The sequence below is a fragment of the Anabrus simplex genome, chromosome 3, assembly GCF_040414725.1.
Source record: "Anabrus simplex isolate iqAnaSimp1 chromosome 3, ASM4041472v1, whole genome shotgun sequence".
In the NCBI taxonomy this organism is placed as follows: domain Eukaryota; kingdom Metazoa; phylum Arthropoda; class Insecta; order Orthoptera; family Tettigoniidae; genus Anabrus; species Anabrus simplex.
This window is the reverse complement of record NC_090267.1, coordinates 292540843-292558871: the sequence shown is the minus strand read 5'-3', so window position 1 is coordinate 292558871 and position 18029 is coordinate 292540843. Positions and strand designations below refer to the sequence as shown.

At 43.3% G+C, this 18029-nt stretch overlaps 1 protein-coding gene across 2 annotated transcripts in view; it reads left to right on the top strand.

Moving 5' to 3' along the window:
* Window positions 1-5169: 5169 nt before the first annotated feature.
* LOC136866279 (uncharacterized) overlaps window positions 5170-18029 on the top strand; it is a 156769-nt gene continuing 143909 nt past the window's right edge. Inside the window, exons 1-2 of one of the 2 annotated variants that reach the window (XM_067143102.2) lie at window positions 5170-5304; window positions 5718-5792. In XM_067143102.2, the coding sequence (XP_066999203.2) occupies window positions 5771-5792 (22 nt within the window). In that variant the 5' untranslated portion in view covers window positions 5170-5304; window positions 5718-5770. Of the gene's footprint in view, window positions 5436-5717; window positions 5793-18029 lie in introns of both variants that reach the window. The other variant, XM_067143101.2, reaches the window with a different exon arrangement.

The window sequence follows — 18029 nt, the reverse complement described above, 5'->3', positions numbered from 1 at the left end:
CCAATCTCTTTCCAGGCTTCCCTTTTCACTATTAGGTTTTGGAAGTTCTTCTCTCTGTCGTTCCATAGGAAAGTTCGGGTTTGAACTTCAGAAATTAGCGCTTTCATCTCCTCTCTTGTTGATTCACTAACAGTCATTGCGAGCAGCGCAGATGATATCTCAAACAGGTGTGAGCGGCTAACGGCGGGTAGCGTTGTCCTTGAACCAACTTCCCCTCCAAAATGACGTGCCACTGCCACTATGGCCACATGCATTTGCTAACGCAGGCTTGAGTTTCATCTATGCCGCCACACAATGCAATGCTCCGCTTGCCTCTTGCATTGTGGCCGAAGCCCGAGGGGGTGCGTCGATGCAGACTGGGAGTGACATGCATGAAGCTAGTGCGGGACCACCTCGGTCAATGTAATGGGGGTAGTCCGAGCAGTGTAGATTGAAGCCGTGGAGATGTATGAACTGATGAGGCTGGAGCACAGTTTCATTGAGGAGAAGGACATGGAAGGGATGTTGGGCTGCGAGGACTTGAAGATGGAGGCATTTGGAGTGAAAGGACTGGATGTTAAGGAAGAGGATATAGATGGGCTTAGGAGACCAGGATCAGGAGGGGACTCTATCCATGATCAAACTAGGGTCTCAAGGGAGGTGAAGTGGAAATAGGTTTGAGGCTGGAGTGGGAGGTTTGAAAGTGCATATTAAGGGTTTAGTTGGCTGCGGCTTGCAGTTGGGCAAGAGCCATGGGGCAATGGAATAGATGAATGTTAAAGAGGGAGATACTGATGAATCAAATGATGTCTTCAAGGATAGGAGGGGGGAAGAGTGAGAGAGTTGTTTGGGTGGGGGGTATTTACAGTACGGATGGGAGCAATTAATTCAAGGTGGTTTTCAGATGGGATGGGACGGGCCTTGCATTGACGGGAGTATGTGGGGTGGGAGTAACCACAGGTGTTGCACTTGGGTGGTCATTGAACATTGGGGCAACAGGATGTAGGATGTGGTTCTGAATAATGTCCGCATTCCGGATGTTCGGTGTGCAGTGTGCTGTTGGGTGCTGGTTATAAACTAGGCACCTTTACAATGGATAAGTTGGGGAGCTGGGACGCAGGAAGGTTCTGCCCTGTGATAGTGGCAAAAGATGGAAACCCCACTTGCAATGACTCTATCCATATCCTCAGTGATGGGGAGTAGGATCCTCACCATGAAGATGGGTCCTGATGAGTTTTTGATGCAGAAGGCTTTCCGGACGGGGATGCCCTCCACATTCAGCTCATAAACGATGGTGTTTTTTCTGTGATGTCCGGATCCATTACCCGGATAACACAACTGAACAGGCCGTGATGTGGGGGTGGTAGAGGGGTTTTAGTGGTGGAAGTGGATAAGGTGATGCTGATCCTAACTGGGCAGCTCCGATGGTGTGGGTGAGCTGGCGTGCAGCATCCTCCTTGTTGATTTTAATGATTACACCATTAGAAGTTGGACGGATGTCAGCTATCTCGCGGCATTGAATGTTGAATCTGACGAGCTTGATGAAGATGTTTCTTGGTTAGCGGAATTCTGTTGAAGGTTTGTGCAGGAGAAAGGTGTGTGTTCCTTTGGGAGTTTTCTGAAGAGTGCGGAGGTTAATAATTGGTCGGCAGGCTCGGGAGAATAGGAGTGTCCATCGGGGTGGTGGTTGACGGCGTAGATGATCCTGATGTTGCGGCGGCTTCCAAAAGGCGCCTCCAGGCGGTGTCATCATCTGTTGGATTTGAGATGGAGCATTTCACGGCGATCCTGGTAGTTCTTTGTGAGGCTGGCTCTGTTAAGATGTGGCATGATGACGGCGGCGGAGCGATGAATTCTGTGCTGAGGCATGCTACCCCTCGACTGTGTGCTGGAGTGGTGATCGTCAAAGCACTGGATGATGATGAAATGTTGGTAGTGGTGGTGGTTTTGGTAGTTGAGGTGGTAGTGGCAGTACTGAATATGGTGCTGTGATGAGTCTTTGTCTCACAAGACTAGAAGGGGGAGACCCTCGGTTAACGTTTGAGCGAGCCCAGGATCCCTGGGGTTTGCTAAACCCGGCCGAGTGGATAGGGCAGTCTCACAAAGTCCTGAGGTGACACCTCTTGTCAATCACTTAGTCCACCTTTTCAAACAGTGATAAACTGTTGTGACCACATATGGTGTTGGAATTGACACTGGACACATAGCACAAATAGAAGAAAAACATCCCACTACTTGTGTTGTGGACTGCGAAGATGTCAATTATTTTTTGTTTAAATATACTGAACTATGTTAGTGTGCTGGCATTTGCCTGAATGTGAGAAAACCATTCTCAAGGCAGCCGACGGTGGGGTTCAACCCACTGCCTCCCGAATGCAGAGGTCGTTGAATACTTTTAATAAGACCGACTACAAACTGGTCTTGCTTTTACTACTACTACTACTAAAATGTTTTCATTCCTCCCCTGAAGGGGGAGAGGCAGTGACACCGTCTCTCAGGCTGGGAGATTTGTTACTGTGAACAAGATGCTCGGAGGTGAGGGGGTTGGCGGCAGTGGCCTATACTAAGAACTGTCCCGGCATTCGCCTTAGTGCAGAAGAATGGAAAACCACGGAAAACCATTCTCAGGACAGCCGACGGTTGGGGCGAGCCATGAGGTTTAGCCCTGTTCCGTCTCCCGAATGCAGAGGCGTAGAGCCATGGTAGAGCCGTGCTCGATTGGCCCGTCAGAGTGCAGAGCTTTTAGACCACAGACCAGCCGTGGCCACTTGTGGGCCGAGACCTTTTTTTTTCCTGGGGGAGGGGGGGGGGGGGGCCGAAGCCCGCTCCCCCGCGTGACCAACGACTCAATCTACATGGCCTCCGATATGCTATTATTTCTAAGAAGAAGAAAGAGATAGCAGGGAGGAGTGGGAAGTGATACAAGGAGTATCTGCCACATAGGCAGAAAGAAGAAAGAGCCTACATGTAAAACCTCACATCTTTTGATAGCACATGCAAGGATGTGGGCTGGAAAAAGACCAGAGGTTGTGTTAGTTAGGAACAGGTAACATACACAAAACATAAACCAATTCCTTACCATTCCATCGCCTGGGGATCAGTCCGTCTGGGCACTGCTGTGGCTAGCGCGGTCCTTGCCGGCTGCAGAGCCATGCGCCGAGTACCACTAGGGCCTGTCGCACGGCTCCACTTCCTTGGGCTACCTCGTACCCAGTCTCCGATCCCGGAGAATGAGGCCAAGCCCGCCGAAGCGGGGGCCTCCTGGAAGGGGGTGGGTCATGGCGCCGGGCCTCCTTCCTCTCTGCCCGCGCCATGGCCCTGTAGACAGGGCAACTGCGGTGGCCCCCCGCACAGTTGGCGCACACCGGCGCCTCCTTAAGTGTTGCGCAGGCCGTGTAGTGGTGATCACCACCACAGCGGTTGCACTTCACTTGGAGTCCACAGCTAACTTGACGGTGGCCCCACCTCAGACAGCGGAAACACTGCAAGAGCTGCTGAGGGGGACGTTGTACTCTCACCTGACTGCCGCTACCCGCTGAGGTCCTCTCCTGATTGGCTCCTCGATTGACTGCTGTCCTGGGAGCAGTCTTGGGTTGCGGCTGGGCGGCCCTCTCCTGATGGGCCGGCGTCGCCTTCTGCTTCCTGGTCCGGCGTCGTCTTCTTCCTGGGGGTTTCTTCTCGGCAGGGGAAGAGGCCTCGTCCTGGTGGCCCTACTCCCGGCCTGGTGACCCCGGGGTAGCTGATGGCTCCGCTGCGTCGCCGTCTTCTTCCTTCTCCTGGCTGGCGGCAGCGGCGTCGGTGCTAACACTCGACTGCGTTCCCGGTCCTGGGGGGCGCACATTGAGGTCTGCAGATGGCAGGCTGGGCCTGGGTAGCAGCCTCCGAATGCCATGGGGCGTTCTTTTCCACTGCTGTGCTGCCATCCGCCATCAGGGGCGCCTTCCTGGATTGCGCCCGGGTGACAGGCCCTTCCTGGTAGGCCTGGGTCTGCGACGACTTCGTGGAGGTGGCCCTTGGAGGAGCGGTCTGCGTCCACTTCGCAGTCCCGAGCCGCTCAGCCTGGGTCGCACAGTCGCGGCGCCAAGGGGCGGCGTGCTCCACCTCCGTGGTGGCGTCGCTGGTCTCCGGCGTGGACGGAAGGACTAAGTCGGTATTAACCACCTTATTCCTCGTCCATCGGTCCCTCCTGTCCGTCTGGATGGCGGTCGTGCTGGTACTGGGCTTCCATTTGTAGGCGTCGAATAATCCCTGGTGCGTCGTCTCTGCCTGGTAGCTGGATGACCTGGTATATCTGAGAGAGATCTCTCGCGATATTGTCCAGGCGCTCCTGCCTGGGGTCCCTGATGATTAAGCCTCCGGGGAGGAAGCTCTCGACGCCCTGCGTAGGGGAGATCCTGGCCCCCTTGGACACGGGGTGGCGCATGAAGTTCAGGACCCCGTCCCGCTCCTTGGCTGGGTCCGCCCCCGGCCGGTAGTAGACGAGGAGAGCCGGGTCCGCCGAGGTGGCGGAGCTCTCTCGGAACTCGAAGCCGTCAGGGGGGTCGCACCCGTCCCTGTAGGCGTCCCAGTCCATCTCGTCGTCGTCCGCCGTAGTCATCCTGGTCCTCCTGTAATAAACTCTGAAAGAGAAAGAGAAAGAGCGAGCACTGAGAAGTGCTCAGTTCAGACAAATGCTCTTCCGAAGTCGTACTAATAAGTACAGTTACCTGGTTAGCACTTGAGAAGTACTGAGCGCCTGGCAAGGAGAGAGAGAGAGCGCAGCGAGAGGCACGTACGACCTTTCACTACGACTGTCAGCTCGTCCTTATGGGGCCGAGACCCCCTCTGCATCTTGCTTTTAAAGTTACCAATACCTTGAGCAACAAACAGGACAGAATGACATGAAGGGGTGCGCTGAACCTGTTTGTGAACGACCAACAACAATCACGTTTGCACATAAGTATCGATCGATTGCTAACATTATAAATACATTTACAATGGTGCGTTTGCTTTTAATCAGCCTGTTGTTCTTTTGCGTAATTTCGCATCTTTTCCCGGAGAAACATACGGTACCTATCAGTCAGCTGATTATCATTTCACAACTAGTGCCACCTGTTGACCGATAAGTATCAGCACCAAAGGCCTTGATAAATGTTGTCGTTCGCGCTCAATTTTACCCATGATTCATCATTCAAAATATGTCTACCACATGCATTGTCTGTGAGAAGATATTGCGCACTTCAAATATTAATCTGCGAATTGCAAATTATTGCGTTGTCAGGAATACGCGCACTATCGACAAGTATAATTAGCAGATAATGCACAATCACAGGAGTGTGTTTTACGGTATGTCGAGTCTTAAGTGGCATTTTATGTTGGCGGAAATCTGTGGTAGCTCACGTGTAGAGATAAATAGATTTCGAGAAGAGCAAATTTAAAGGGAAACAGCTGCCTTTAAAGATCCCTTGCAATGTAATGTGAGTTTTCTGTCAGTTTGTTTTGTTGATATTTGTAAATTTCATAATGGTAAACTTGCTTTACCGTGCTTGGAGAGTATGAAATACAGTCCTAAGATCTGCATTTGACATTTGTGCGAGTTAACTTCCTACGTAGAAAAATAAAAGAAAGATGCATGTTATTTATATATATTTGTGGACAATTTTGTGAGTGACATAGAGACTATAACCTTGATTTCGCGTCAAGGTTGGCAAGATTTTGATATATTGAATATCTACCAGCTGTGTTGTATTTTGTTCTAGATTCCAAATGATGACCTACATTTGCAGATGCAGCCAACCAAGTTCCTTATGACATGTTTGATGATTCCAACTTATGTGAGTGACATCATTGATAGCTGGAATAATTATATCATGATGTAAATGATTGTTTCTCAGTAAAGTGAATTGTATAGTTCAGTGACAACAGGATGATATTTTGGGGAAATAATATTCCTTGAGTTTGTTTTGGCCTTGACTTCTTTCTGAATTTTGCTTTGAAGAACTAAAGCCTAACATGTTTTTAAGCATGCACATTGATAGATGAAAAATTCTTGTCAGGAAAGTAATAATTAGCAGCTCATTTTCATTAGGGAACTATAAAATTCCATTGATACTGTTTTAGTTTCAATTTATCTATGTTTACAGTATTACTTCCAAAAGACTGTCTTTGTCATCTTTTCTGTTGTTTATGCAGATTATTAAGACATTTTATTGGTACTTACACTTCAGTTTTCGTAATACTCACATTAGACATAACCTTCACGCTTTGTTCTGTAAATTGACAGTTGTGACTTGTAAGACAGTGGTTATAAACACACCGTTCTGCTTACTGTAATTGTCAGAGAGTTGATTGGTTTTAGCTTCTTGTTGCTGTAAATTGTCTGGCTTTTGGTTGATCAGTGAATCTTTTTATTTTATTTTTTATCACCTTGACAAAAATAATAGACCAGCTAGGGCTTAGATTTAATGTTTATAAAAATCAGGATAATTTTTTATGGCATTACATTTTAGCTTATTTTTAAACAGAAATTAAGAATATTTTTACATTTTATTTTGCTTGAATATTACTAATACATGGGACTCATTAGATGTCACTTTGCTGTGCATCTTGCCATTTGGTGATAAGTACAAAACTGGATGAGTTTCAGCATCAGATAGCTGTAGCAAATGATTATGTAGGTTTTCATAGCCAGCATCTGATAGATACGTGTTGTGTTTTGTGCTGTTAGACTGTGGTCGTATTTTTATGAGTGTTGGTGTTTCACCTACTATACAACAGGCCATGTCAAGGTAGTCTTGTGGTCAGATAGGATTAATAATAAAATAATAAGGTTACTATTTTTACGTTCCACTGACTACTTGTTTTGACAGTTTTTGGAGGCGCCAACGTGCTGGAATTTTGTTCTGTGGGTGATATTTCAAATGCCAGTAAATGTACAGACACAAGGCTGACGTATTTGAGCACCTTCAGATACCACCGGACTGAGCGAGGATCTAACCTGCAAATTTGGGGTCGGAAGGTCAGTGCCTCAACTGTCTGCACCACTCAGCCCAGCTCAGATAGAATTGATCTCTTATGTAGATTGAGATGTGGACATTCACTGTACGATGTAGAATACTGGCAAAATAATAACTACCAGTAGAGTTCAGCTTCTACCTGTTTCTGTGTAATGTACTAGGAATCTGATTCTGTTTAAGCGCAGACTGTATTCCTTGCAATTGAAGATGTTGAAAAGTGTAAGACAGCGAACTAGTAGGCTATCTTCATTGGACTTCTCGCCTAGGTGGCCGTGGTTCGAATTGTAACCAAACAACTTTGATTTTTAAAGTGAAAAGTTTCACTTCTGTGGTAGAAATTGAGATCCCTAGATGGCTGTTAAGAGCAATATTGGTCATTGATTGTGTTACACAAATGGCCAGGTGTTGTCTGTATGTTAAGTCTTTATTGTGGAGGCTGGTTGGTTCCTCATCTAGCACCACCAAAGGTTATGCACTTGTAGGAGAAACTGCAAAGGCCAGTGGCAGTGCCATAATGAGCCTTACAAGGCATGATGAGGATTGAAGTAGTTTGTCATTGCTGTCCTCACTGGGCGATAAAGTTCTGCTGCAGCAGAACCAGCCCTATCAGTAGTATCTTTCATAACATCTACAAGCACTGGCCTTGCTCTGCTTACTCAGCGCCACCCATATCTCAGCAGCTTCTTTACTGTCTGAGCTGTAAAATGAGACTGCAACTTGGTTGGAAGCTATATCTTGCACTGGCCTCTGCTGACAGGTAGATGAAAAAGTTACTACATACATCAAGAAATAGCGATGGATGGAATCGGGTGTTATTACATAAAACTAAGCAGTAAAAGCCAACATTTACGTATTGATAATTTTGTTTCATAAAAGCTTACTAGTTTACAAAAGTCTTTTTCATAAAACTTTTGAACTGTCACCTGTAAAATTGTAACTTTTATGAAATAGGGTATATACCGAGCCTTCATGGCTCAGGCTGCAGTGCGCCGGCCTCTCACCTCTGGGTTCCATGGTTCAAATCCCGGTCACTCCCATGTGCTGGACAAAGCGGAGGCGGGACAGATTTTTCTCCAGGTACTCCGGTTTTCCTTGTCGTATTTCATTCCAGCAACACACTACCATATAATTTCATTTCATCTGTCATTCATTAATTGTTGCCCCAGAGGAGTGTGACAGGCTTCGGCAGCCGACACAATTCCTATCCTCGCCGCTAGATGGGGGCTTCATTCATTCCAGTCCTGTTCTAGTCGAATGACTGGAAACAGCCTGCAGATTTTCATTTTCACCTGCGGTATAGTAGGTGAAACCTTAACTTCCATCGAAATGTGACTGCAAACGTCTACCCAAAAGAAAACACCTGCCTATTGTCCTGCTGTTTCAAATTTAAGGTTCTACAGCGAGTAAATTAAGCATTAATATAGTCCTAATTACTTTTTAACATCTTGTCATTTAAAGAATTGAAATTGGAGTGGCATCTCCTTTGTTTATTTCACCAGTGTCAAGAAGCAAAACCTTCAATATTTTCTGTAGGCTTATAACATCATTCTGTACTGTAGCTAGTCAAGTGTATCTCAGTGGATCATGTTTGAATGAGAGATAACATATAATGAAATATCACATCTACCGGGCGAGTTGGCCGTGCGGTTAGGGATATGTAGCTGTAAGCTTGCATCTGGGAGACAATGGATTTGAACCCCACTGTTGGCAGCCCTGAAAATGGTTTTCCATGGTTTCCTCTTTTTTTTTTTTTTTTTTTTCTATTGGCTTTACGTTGCACCGACACAGGTATGTCTTATTGTGACGATGGAACAGGAAAGGGCTAGGAGTGGGAAGGAAACAGCCGTGGCCTTAATTAAGGTACAACCCCAACATTTGCCTGGTGTGAAAATGGGAAACCATGGAAAACCATCTTCAGGGCTGCCGACAGTGGGGTTTGAACTCACTATCTCCCGAATACTAGATACTGACCGCACTTAAGCAACTGCAGCTATCGAGCTCGGTGTTTCCCATTTTCACACCAGGCAAATGCTGGGGCTGTACCTTAATTAAGGCCACAGCTGCTTCCTTCCTACTCCTAGGCCTTTCCTATCACATCGTTTCCATAAGACCTATGTTGGTGCAACATAAAGCAAATTGTAAAAAACAAAAAATTAAAATATCACATCTTGGAAAAATAAATACATTGTATTTTATATTTACAACCAGTTTGTCCTCACGGAAATATGCTGTTCTAACTCTTCTTCATTAGGATCTAAACTACAGCAATCAACAACAGGGAAGAAAACATTGTTGTGCTTTACACCCCCTCACTACATCCATATTGCTTCATGGAAAAGTCTTGCAATCACATAACTTAACAGCAATCATGCCTTTGCATGTCAATTTTTTTAATCTTCATCGGCCTAATTTGTGCATTTCTTAATATCCTAACCATAATACTTTTGTTTTCAAGTCATTAGAATGAAGTTCTCTATATGTCTCTGCAGATATTTTGTACACATTTATATATGTGACCTGTTGCATGGAAAGGGACCCAAAGTTGGCAATGGAAATTTTACAGCAGAGTGAAATGAAAGTGTCCAAGGTGTAAATATTGCATTTGTATGTTTTGACTTCTTGTGCTACCTATGGGTAAGTTACGCAGCAGTTCGAGACTTCGTCATTCGATATCATGAAATCCACAGTTGGTGAGAAAATTTGTGAAAGCTGTAATTGTTTTCTTAAAATAGCAACAGTTTATAATTAATATCTTCTGAAGAATTGAACCTAGAAGCATGAACGTTTTAGAAAATGCTCGGTATCTTATGCCAATTTTAGAACCACAAAAATATCTGACTTAGGTTCCTTTCCACGCAAAGGGTCAGATATACAAAAGCCAAATACCACCCACTGATCATAAAATCTCCAGATTCAAAAGGCTTAGAAAGCTGAAATTAGAAACATAGGTTCGTCTTTTGCCCTAGAGGTGCACTAAGAAAGGGTTTTTCTTCTCAATTCTTTCTTTATACAGCTGAAGAGGACCACTAAGTGGTCGAAACATGTCCTGTAAGTGCTAATTTATATTCAATTTTGCCTGAGGCAATAATAAAGTATCGATTAGGTGGTTATTTATACTAACTTCTTGATTGTCCTTGTAAAACAAATTTGATTTTCACATATATATAGCCTATGTTAGGTAGCAAAGGACCTAAATCTCGGGGAGAAGATGAATTTTGAAAAACCCTTTCTTAGTGCACCTCTAGGGCAAAAGACGAACCTATGTTTCTAGTTTCAGCTTTGCTGTGGAGATCGTTCAGTATTTTTTGAAAATGTAATCGATACTTGGCTTTACTTTATACCAGAAGGAACAGATCATATGAAAGTAAGCAATAATGCGAAACAATATGAACTTCAAGGGACCACAGACAACAAGGAAGCGAGTATGGCAGACAAGCCGCTGACAGGAAAAGGCGTGTCCAATTTTGCGCCTCAGAATCTGGGCAACAATATGAGGGGTGGACAAAAATTTAATCATGTACATGCTAAGTAATTATCCCATCAACAATGGGTAAAACAGCTAGTTAAATTTTTTTTAAAGTAAGAAGAGAATATAAGATGATTCGTACGATGAATAAAAGTTACTTCAATGAGCTGCATGAAGCAGTATGAAGCATGTCTGATCGTACTGCTGAACAGCTGCACACAAAAGCTCTTCTGTGCTAGGTATAGAAGATAGATACAGAAAAGAACCTCGTTCCATATCGTTCATGTTGCTACGAAGTTACACAGACAGGACCTTAAAATGTGTCTCACCGGGCGAGTTGGCCGTGCGCGTAGAGGCGCGCGGCTGTGAGCTTGCATCCGGGAGATAGTAGGTTCGAATCCCACTATCGGCAGCCCTGAAGATGGTTTTCCGTGGTTTCCCATTTTCACACCAGGCAAATGCTGGGGCTGTACCTTAATTAAGGCCACGGCCGCTTCCTTCCAACTCCTAGGCCTTTCCCATCCCATCGTCGCCATAAGACCTATCTGAGTCGGTGCGACGTAAAGCCCCTAGCAAAAAAAAAAAAAAAATGTGTCTCTTTGGTGTCCCGCAGGGACTTACAGAGATTTGTTCCTCATGTTGTGAGACTTAAGAGCTTTGTCTTGTCCTTGTAATACAAGTTGTCCATTTCATGACTGTATCGATGAGTATAATCAAGAAGTTAGTATAAATAACCACCTAATCGATACTTTATTATTGCCTCAGGCAAAATTGAATATAAATTAGCACTTACAGGACATGTTTTGACCATTTAGTGGTCCTCTTCAGCTGTATAAAGAAAGAATTGAGAAGAAAATTCAAAATTCATCTTCTCCCCGATATTTAGGTCCTTTGCTACCTAACATAGGCTATATAGGTGAAAATCAAATTTGTTTTACAAGGACAATCAATTAATAGCTTCTGCTGGGGCAGATTGCGTAAGACAAGCAGGAAGAAATTATTCTGTGAGAGAATTTTACGGTGCTTACTGTTAATTGTCTCATTTACAGCAACATGATCAGGCGTGCTTCTGTGTGCTGCTGTCTGATTTATCTCTTTACAGTCTATAGAGTTAGTTGCCGGTTCTTGGACTCAATTTTTCATACAACTGCCACTGATATTTCCTTTATTTTTGGCTTTATTAGAAAAGGGTATAGAACAAAAAGTGGCATGAGCATTTTTCTTGTAAAACTAACCGTAAGAGTGATACATTGATTTTTATGGTTTAGAGCCCTTCTGAAGCACCTCTCCTCCTTATAGCTAGGATCAGACTCGACCTTATTATTAACTGAAATACCAAGTTTCATATAAATTCACCCATCTATTTTCCCATGATGCTGTGATAGATACATACAAATATTAAACTGAACTCTATGTACTGTAGGTCATTATAATGACGTCATTATTCTTGTCAGAATACAATATTAACAAGTGAAATGTTGCATATAAAAGCTATGTTATCATATGAAATGCTTGATGAAATGAAAAACGCCTCGATATCTCACTTTTCAGACAAATAGTACTGTGCCAACGTTCTAAGCTGGAATGACCTGGCCATAGACTTGGCTGTTTTTTGTTAAATGTGCACACTACCAATTCCTATGGGAGCCTCATTGCAGGGATCAAATAACTGGAATACTATGATGAATCAGTGTGTCATGTATCAGTAGTATCAGAACATGTATGAACCAGAGGAATGACATGCTAAACGAGAAAGTTCAGCTAGGCTGTTATACTCGGTACGCAACAATAATACCATCTATCAGAGATCAGTGGCAGCAGAAGAGACCAAAACACATTACAACAGTAGTCAGTGTAATGTTATTGTTGATCAATTTTATGGACTTTTGATATTGTAGGCCTACACATCTCGCCCTATGTGGGCAGAAGCGTTTTACGTCTGTACGCAGACTGAAAATATGGCGAATTAAAACTCATCCAGAATTATCGAACACTAGCTATAAACATGCATATGTACATAGTATTAATGACTAACTTCAATATTGGATGTATTCCATCGCAGAGGTCCATAGGATATTACAGAATTTTTTTGCGACTGCATATTAGCGCGCAAAAAAAGGCATTCCACAAATGAATTTTACCCCATTGAAAGTCCTGGAGTTGACCAGTCTTTGATTCTACATCTTCTAGCTGGAGGTGTTTCTATTTATTTCCCTGAATTATTCTTTCCTGGTGAATTATGTCAACATTTCGGTATCAAGAAATAGTAATTCTAAATTCCCATGGAGGGAATTAGAATTAGAATTACCATTTGGAATTGCTAGGCGGGCATTAATTCCATTGTGGAGTTTTATCTCCCGTATGCAATTATCAGACTGTGCCACATAAGAGGCTTCTGATAAGTTCACCTGCATACACCCCAGCATAAGTGGGTAGGGTCTGACACATCCCACTCTGACGAGTCTAGTGTCAGGCCTAAGACGAAATGCTGGTTAATAGAGCAAACGCCTGAAAAGCCATACATCTAATTTTTGATCTGATCAAGAAATAGTGAAAAAAGCTCTGTAGGCTCGGTTGCCATGTCAAAATATGAATGTAAAATTGGTCCTTGATTAATGTTTTATTATCAGAATGGTACTTGAAGGTCCTGGGTCCAAGTTATTCACGTCATTGCTTTCGTCAGCTGTTTCATTCTCCGGGGCAGTTGAATTGCTCTTGCACTGAAATGACCCATTACCTAGGTTTCCAAATTGAACTCTTCAAATAAAAAATCACTTCTATCTACATCCATAGAGTCCAAAATTGAAGCAGTCTATTGCTCACTGACTCTCTTCTTACTAACCATGTCGCAAAAAGGCTATTTAAAATGCAAAAAGGTGGACTCTGAACTTGCAACGCATGCTCGAGTGAACATGATAGCCTCTCACAGATTGTAAAAAGCTGGCAGAGAGAGAACGCAACCCTGCTTGAGGATTCCCCCTTCAGCCAGACCTACTGTATAAGTGTTGTTTACTGCCATCTATTGAGTTTTTTACAACTTGTGACAAAGTTTGGTGATTGGAGTCAGAACAGTCGATCCAACAACACTGGCGACACACAATGCTGCACTTGTGTAGCAGCAGGTTTTGACCACCTGCTTCCAACGTTGTTCAGTGTGTGTGTGCCGTGTAAGACCTGTTTGACACAGTGCGTGTTTAGTGTGTTGGTTCTGAACTGCGAACAGGAACATGAACAACCAAAAGATCAATGTACAGTTTTGTTTTAAGCTTGGCAAGACACCGAAAGAAACGCATGCGATGCTGGTTTGTGTTTATGAAGATCAAGCACTGTCCTTGAAGTGTGTGTACGAGTGGTTCACCCGTTTTCGAGGAGGCCAGGAGGCCGTAGCGGAAGACCGGCAACCACCGTCAGTGACGACAGCATTGAGAAGTGGACATTAATCATGAACGATCGGCGATTAACTGTGCGCATGATAGCAGATGAACTGCAGATTAACCGTGAATCCGTGCAACAAATCATTACCCAGAAGTTAGGGAAGAGGAAAACGTGTTCTCGTCTTGTGCCACATCACTTGACTGACAATCAGAAGCAGGCACGTTTGGAGGCTTCACAGGATTTTTTTGAAACGGTGGATACGACACCAAATTTCTTGAACTGTATTGTCACTGAGGATGAAACCTGGTGTCTCAGGTACAACCCTGAAACGAAACAGCAAAACATGGAATGGCGTTCTCTGGGATCCCCTCATCGAAAAAAAAGAACAGAGCCGAAAAGTCACGCATCAAACTCGCTTTGAAAGGAAAGAGATTTGACGATATTCCTGACATCCAACAAAGCGTGACGAGACGTTTGAACACCATCCCAAAGGAAGCCTTCTTGCAAAGTTCCAGGACATGTATCGCCAATCTTAGCAGTGCATAGTTGCATAGTTATAGGAGAGGACTATTTTGAAGGACAGTAAGGTCATTGTCGTGCATTGTTCATCTATGTTGATAGTACAGGAATATTCACCGAACTTTATTGCCACAGGTTGTATTACTGCCTGCACCACTGACGCTGGATCTCTGACCATTCAATATATATTAACTTCCTCTCTCGGGCGACCTGTTGTGGAATTTAATATATTAAATTCCGTCCTCAAAGAGCTAGTATAGCAATTGAGGCTTTCTACGCATCTAGTTTTCTTCTGACTGATATTGGGGCATCCAATGTGAAGGGAGTCCTTCATCCTCCTTTCATGATGATCTTTCACAACTTTCTCTCATTTCGACAGTCATATTTACAATTTTTCTTGCCAATATGGGCCGATGAGTACATGGTTCTTCATCTTAAGGTAATGTTGACAAAAATACCACTATCGCTCAGTAACACGACTGAACAATATTTCCATGTTAGCAATGCTCAGCATTAACATGGACTAAGCAACAAATATTTAAATTGTTAGTATCTCTGTTATCACAGCTGGTACGGTAAAACTGTTTAAGACAGAAATGATGGGAAATTGCATTCTCTACAACTTATCAATAGGACCACTAATAACATTTGTATTTGTTAACTACATTTTAGGCCTTCCCCCAAACTACCATTCCACCCAGCGTGAATATAATTAATTATAGCCTAGATTGTAGTTCCTTATTCCCCGACTTTGCATACCGATTTTCATTACATTCTATTCAGCCATTCTCTCATGATGCGCGTACATACAGACAGAGATGACGAAAAATTAAAAATTGCACTTCCTCCCTAATGTGGACACGAACATTACAGAAAAGCCTTTCTTTTTAAGTTCTGAGCAGTGTACAGACAAAACTCTTATTTGATGTATACATATTGTATTTCTGTATCAGTTGTGTCTACAGTAACAAGGAAATGCACTTTTTAATTTTCCGTCATCTCTATATGTATGTATGTACGTACATACGTACGTATGCGCTGCACGAGAAAATGGCTGAAGAGAATTTAATGAAAATTAGTATGTAAAGTCAGGGAATGAGGCTCTACAATCTAGGCTATAAATAATGTTTTTTATCCTGAGTGGCGGGAGGGGGAGAACGTATATTATTATAGTAGTTCAGACGAAGGCCTAAAATTTAATTCTCAAATATCTAAGTTATTAGTGGTCCTATCGATAAATACTACATAACTAAAATTATATCTAGGGTAGGGAGGGGTAAATATGAGACACACAGAAGGTGGGGCAAATAAAAGACAAGCTTATTATGAGCACCGTTTACTGGGAGAGAAAAAAAAAAAAATTAATTCACATCATTCTTTAATATTCATAGAAGCATATCTTACAGTGAAATCATATAAAATAGATTTGCATCAAATTAAATTTGTATGCATGAAAATTTTGGCAGGGAAACTTTCAAATATGCTTGCCAAACTTTTCCTGTTAATTTGTATTTGCATAGTTGGCTGCTCCATTTTCATGCTACCGAGCTTGATAGCTGCAGTCACTTAAGTGCAGCCAGTATCCAGTATTCGGGAGATAGTAGGTTCGAACCCCACTGTCGTCCGACTCGTTGGCTGAATGGTCAGCATACTGGCCTTCGGTTCAGAGGGTCCCGGGTTCGATTCCCGGCCGGGTCAGGGATTTTAACCTTCATTGGTTAATTCCAATGGCTCGGGGGCTGGGTGTTTGTGCTGTCCCCAACATCCCTGCAACTCACACACCACACATAACGCAATCCTCCACCACAATAACACGCAGCTACCTACACATGGCAGATGCCGCCCACCCTCATCGGAGGGTCTGCCTTACAAGGGCTGCACCCGGCTAGAAATAGCCATACGAAATTATTATTACCCCACTGTCGGCAGCCCTGAAGATGGTTTTCCATGGTTTCCTATTTTCACACCAGGCAAATGCTGGGGCTGTACCTTAATTAAGGCCACGGCCACTTCCTTCCCAGTCCTAGCCCTTTCCTGTCACTTCGTCGCCATAAGACATATCTGTGTTGGTGCGACGTGAAGCCAATAGCAAAAAAAATGTAGCATTTTCATGCTGAAAGGCATCTATATTGTTTTATCTGTCCGGCTCCATGGCTAAATGGTTAGCATGCTGGCCTTTGGTCACAGAGGTCCCAGGTTCGATTCCCGGCAGGGTTGGGAATTTTAATCATAATTGGTTCATTTCCCTGGCATGGGGGCTGGGTGTATGTGTCGTCTTCATCATCATTTCATTCTCGACACGACGCGCAGGTTGCCTACGGGAGTAAAATCGAAAGACCTGCAACTGGCGAGCCGAACCTATCCTCGGACTCTCGCGGCACTAAAAGCCATATGTGCCATTTCATTCATTGGTTTATCTTTGGAGTGCTACCAAATTAATGGTGAAAAGTGCTGTTTCCAGATTTCCCATTCCATTTAAAAAGTAAATCATCAGGAGGGGTGGGGTGGGGGGGAAGACAGTTCAGGTAAGAGTCAATGCAGATATTCAGAATTAGCCAAGGCCTATATTGGTACTAGTGAAACTACTGAAGAGCAATATTGTCTTCTACAGCCTGTTGATGAAAATTCTCAGCCTGTTTCCAGTCATTCAACCAGGTCAGGAATGGAATGAATGAACCCCCCATCTAGCGACAAGGATAGGAATTGTGCCAGCTACCGAAGCTCGTCGCACTCCTCTGGGGTGATGATTAATGAATGACAGAGAAATTGAATGATATTGGAGAGTGTTGCTGGAATGAAATATGACAGGGAAAACTGGAGTACCTGGAGAAAAACCTGTCCCACCTCCGCTTTGTACAGTACAAATCTCACATGGAGTGACCGGGATTAAAACCACAGAGCCCAGCGGCGAGAGGCAGGCGCGCTGCAGCCTGAGCCACGGAGGCTCTCACAGCCTGTTGATGTATTTGAAAAATAATATTTGCAGGTTATCTACAGTGTTTGTTTTCAGTATTTTCTTGAACTGTTAATTGTCATAAATTAGTGCCTGAAACATATCAGCCAATTATTTACTTTTTGTGAAAATTGACTTTTGTTGGAGAAAATTATAATTTTTTCAGCACTTTATACTAAAAGAAACATGCTGTGTCTCAGTTTTTGCACTCCTATTGCTCTAGGCCTTTTTTTTATATGGAGATAGCATCTTTTATTTGCCCCACACTGTCTTCTTTTTACCCCAATTGTTGGGTAAAAATAAGACACAGTTTTTTTTTTTTTTTACAGAGAAGTATATACACTGGAGCAAAATTGCTTTTAAAATTGAATTCAGCATGCCATTTAACATCATTTTAATCACTTACAATAATTTAAATATATATTTTTATATTCCAAAAAATTAAAGTTTTAATTTTGTCTCATATTTACCGCTCCCTCTCCTAATTAAATTTTCGATCATTTATGTCTTATACAGTAAGTTACATGTTTAGTGCACCAGCTATGAATTTTTATTTTTATTGATAATCAACGCCGAACCATGAGAAAAAAGGTGAATATAATTTAATGAAAATTGGTATGTAAAGTCAGGGAATGAGACACTACAGTCAAGGCTATAATTAATTTTATTCACGATGTATGAAATGGTAGTTTAGGGGAAGGCACCTAAAATTTAATTTTTAAATACGAATGTTATTGTTCCT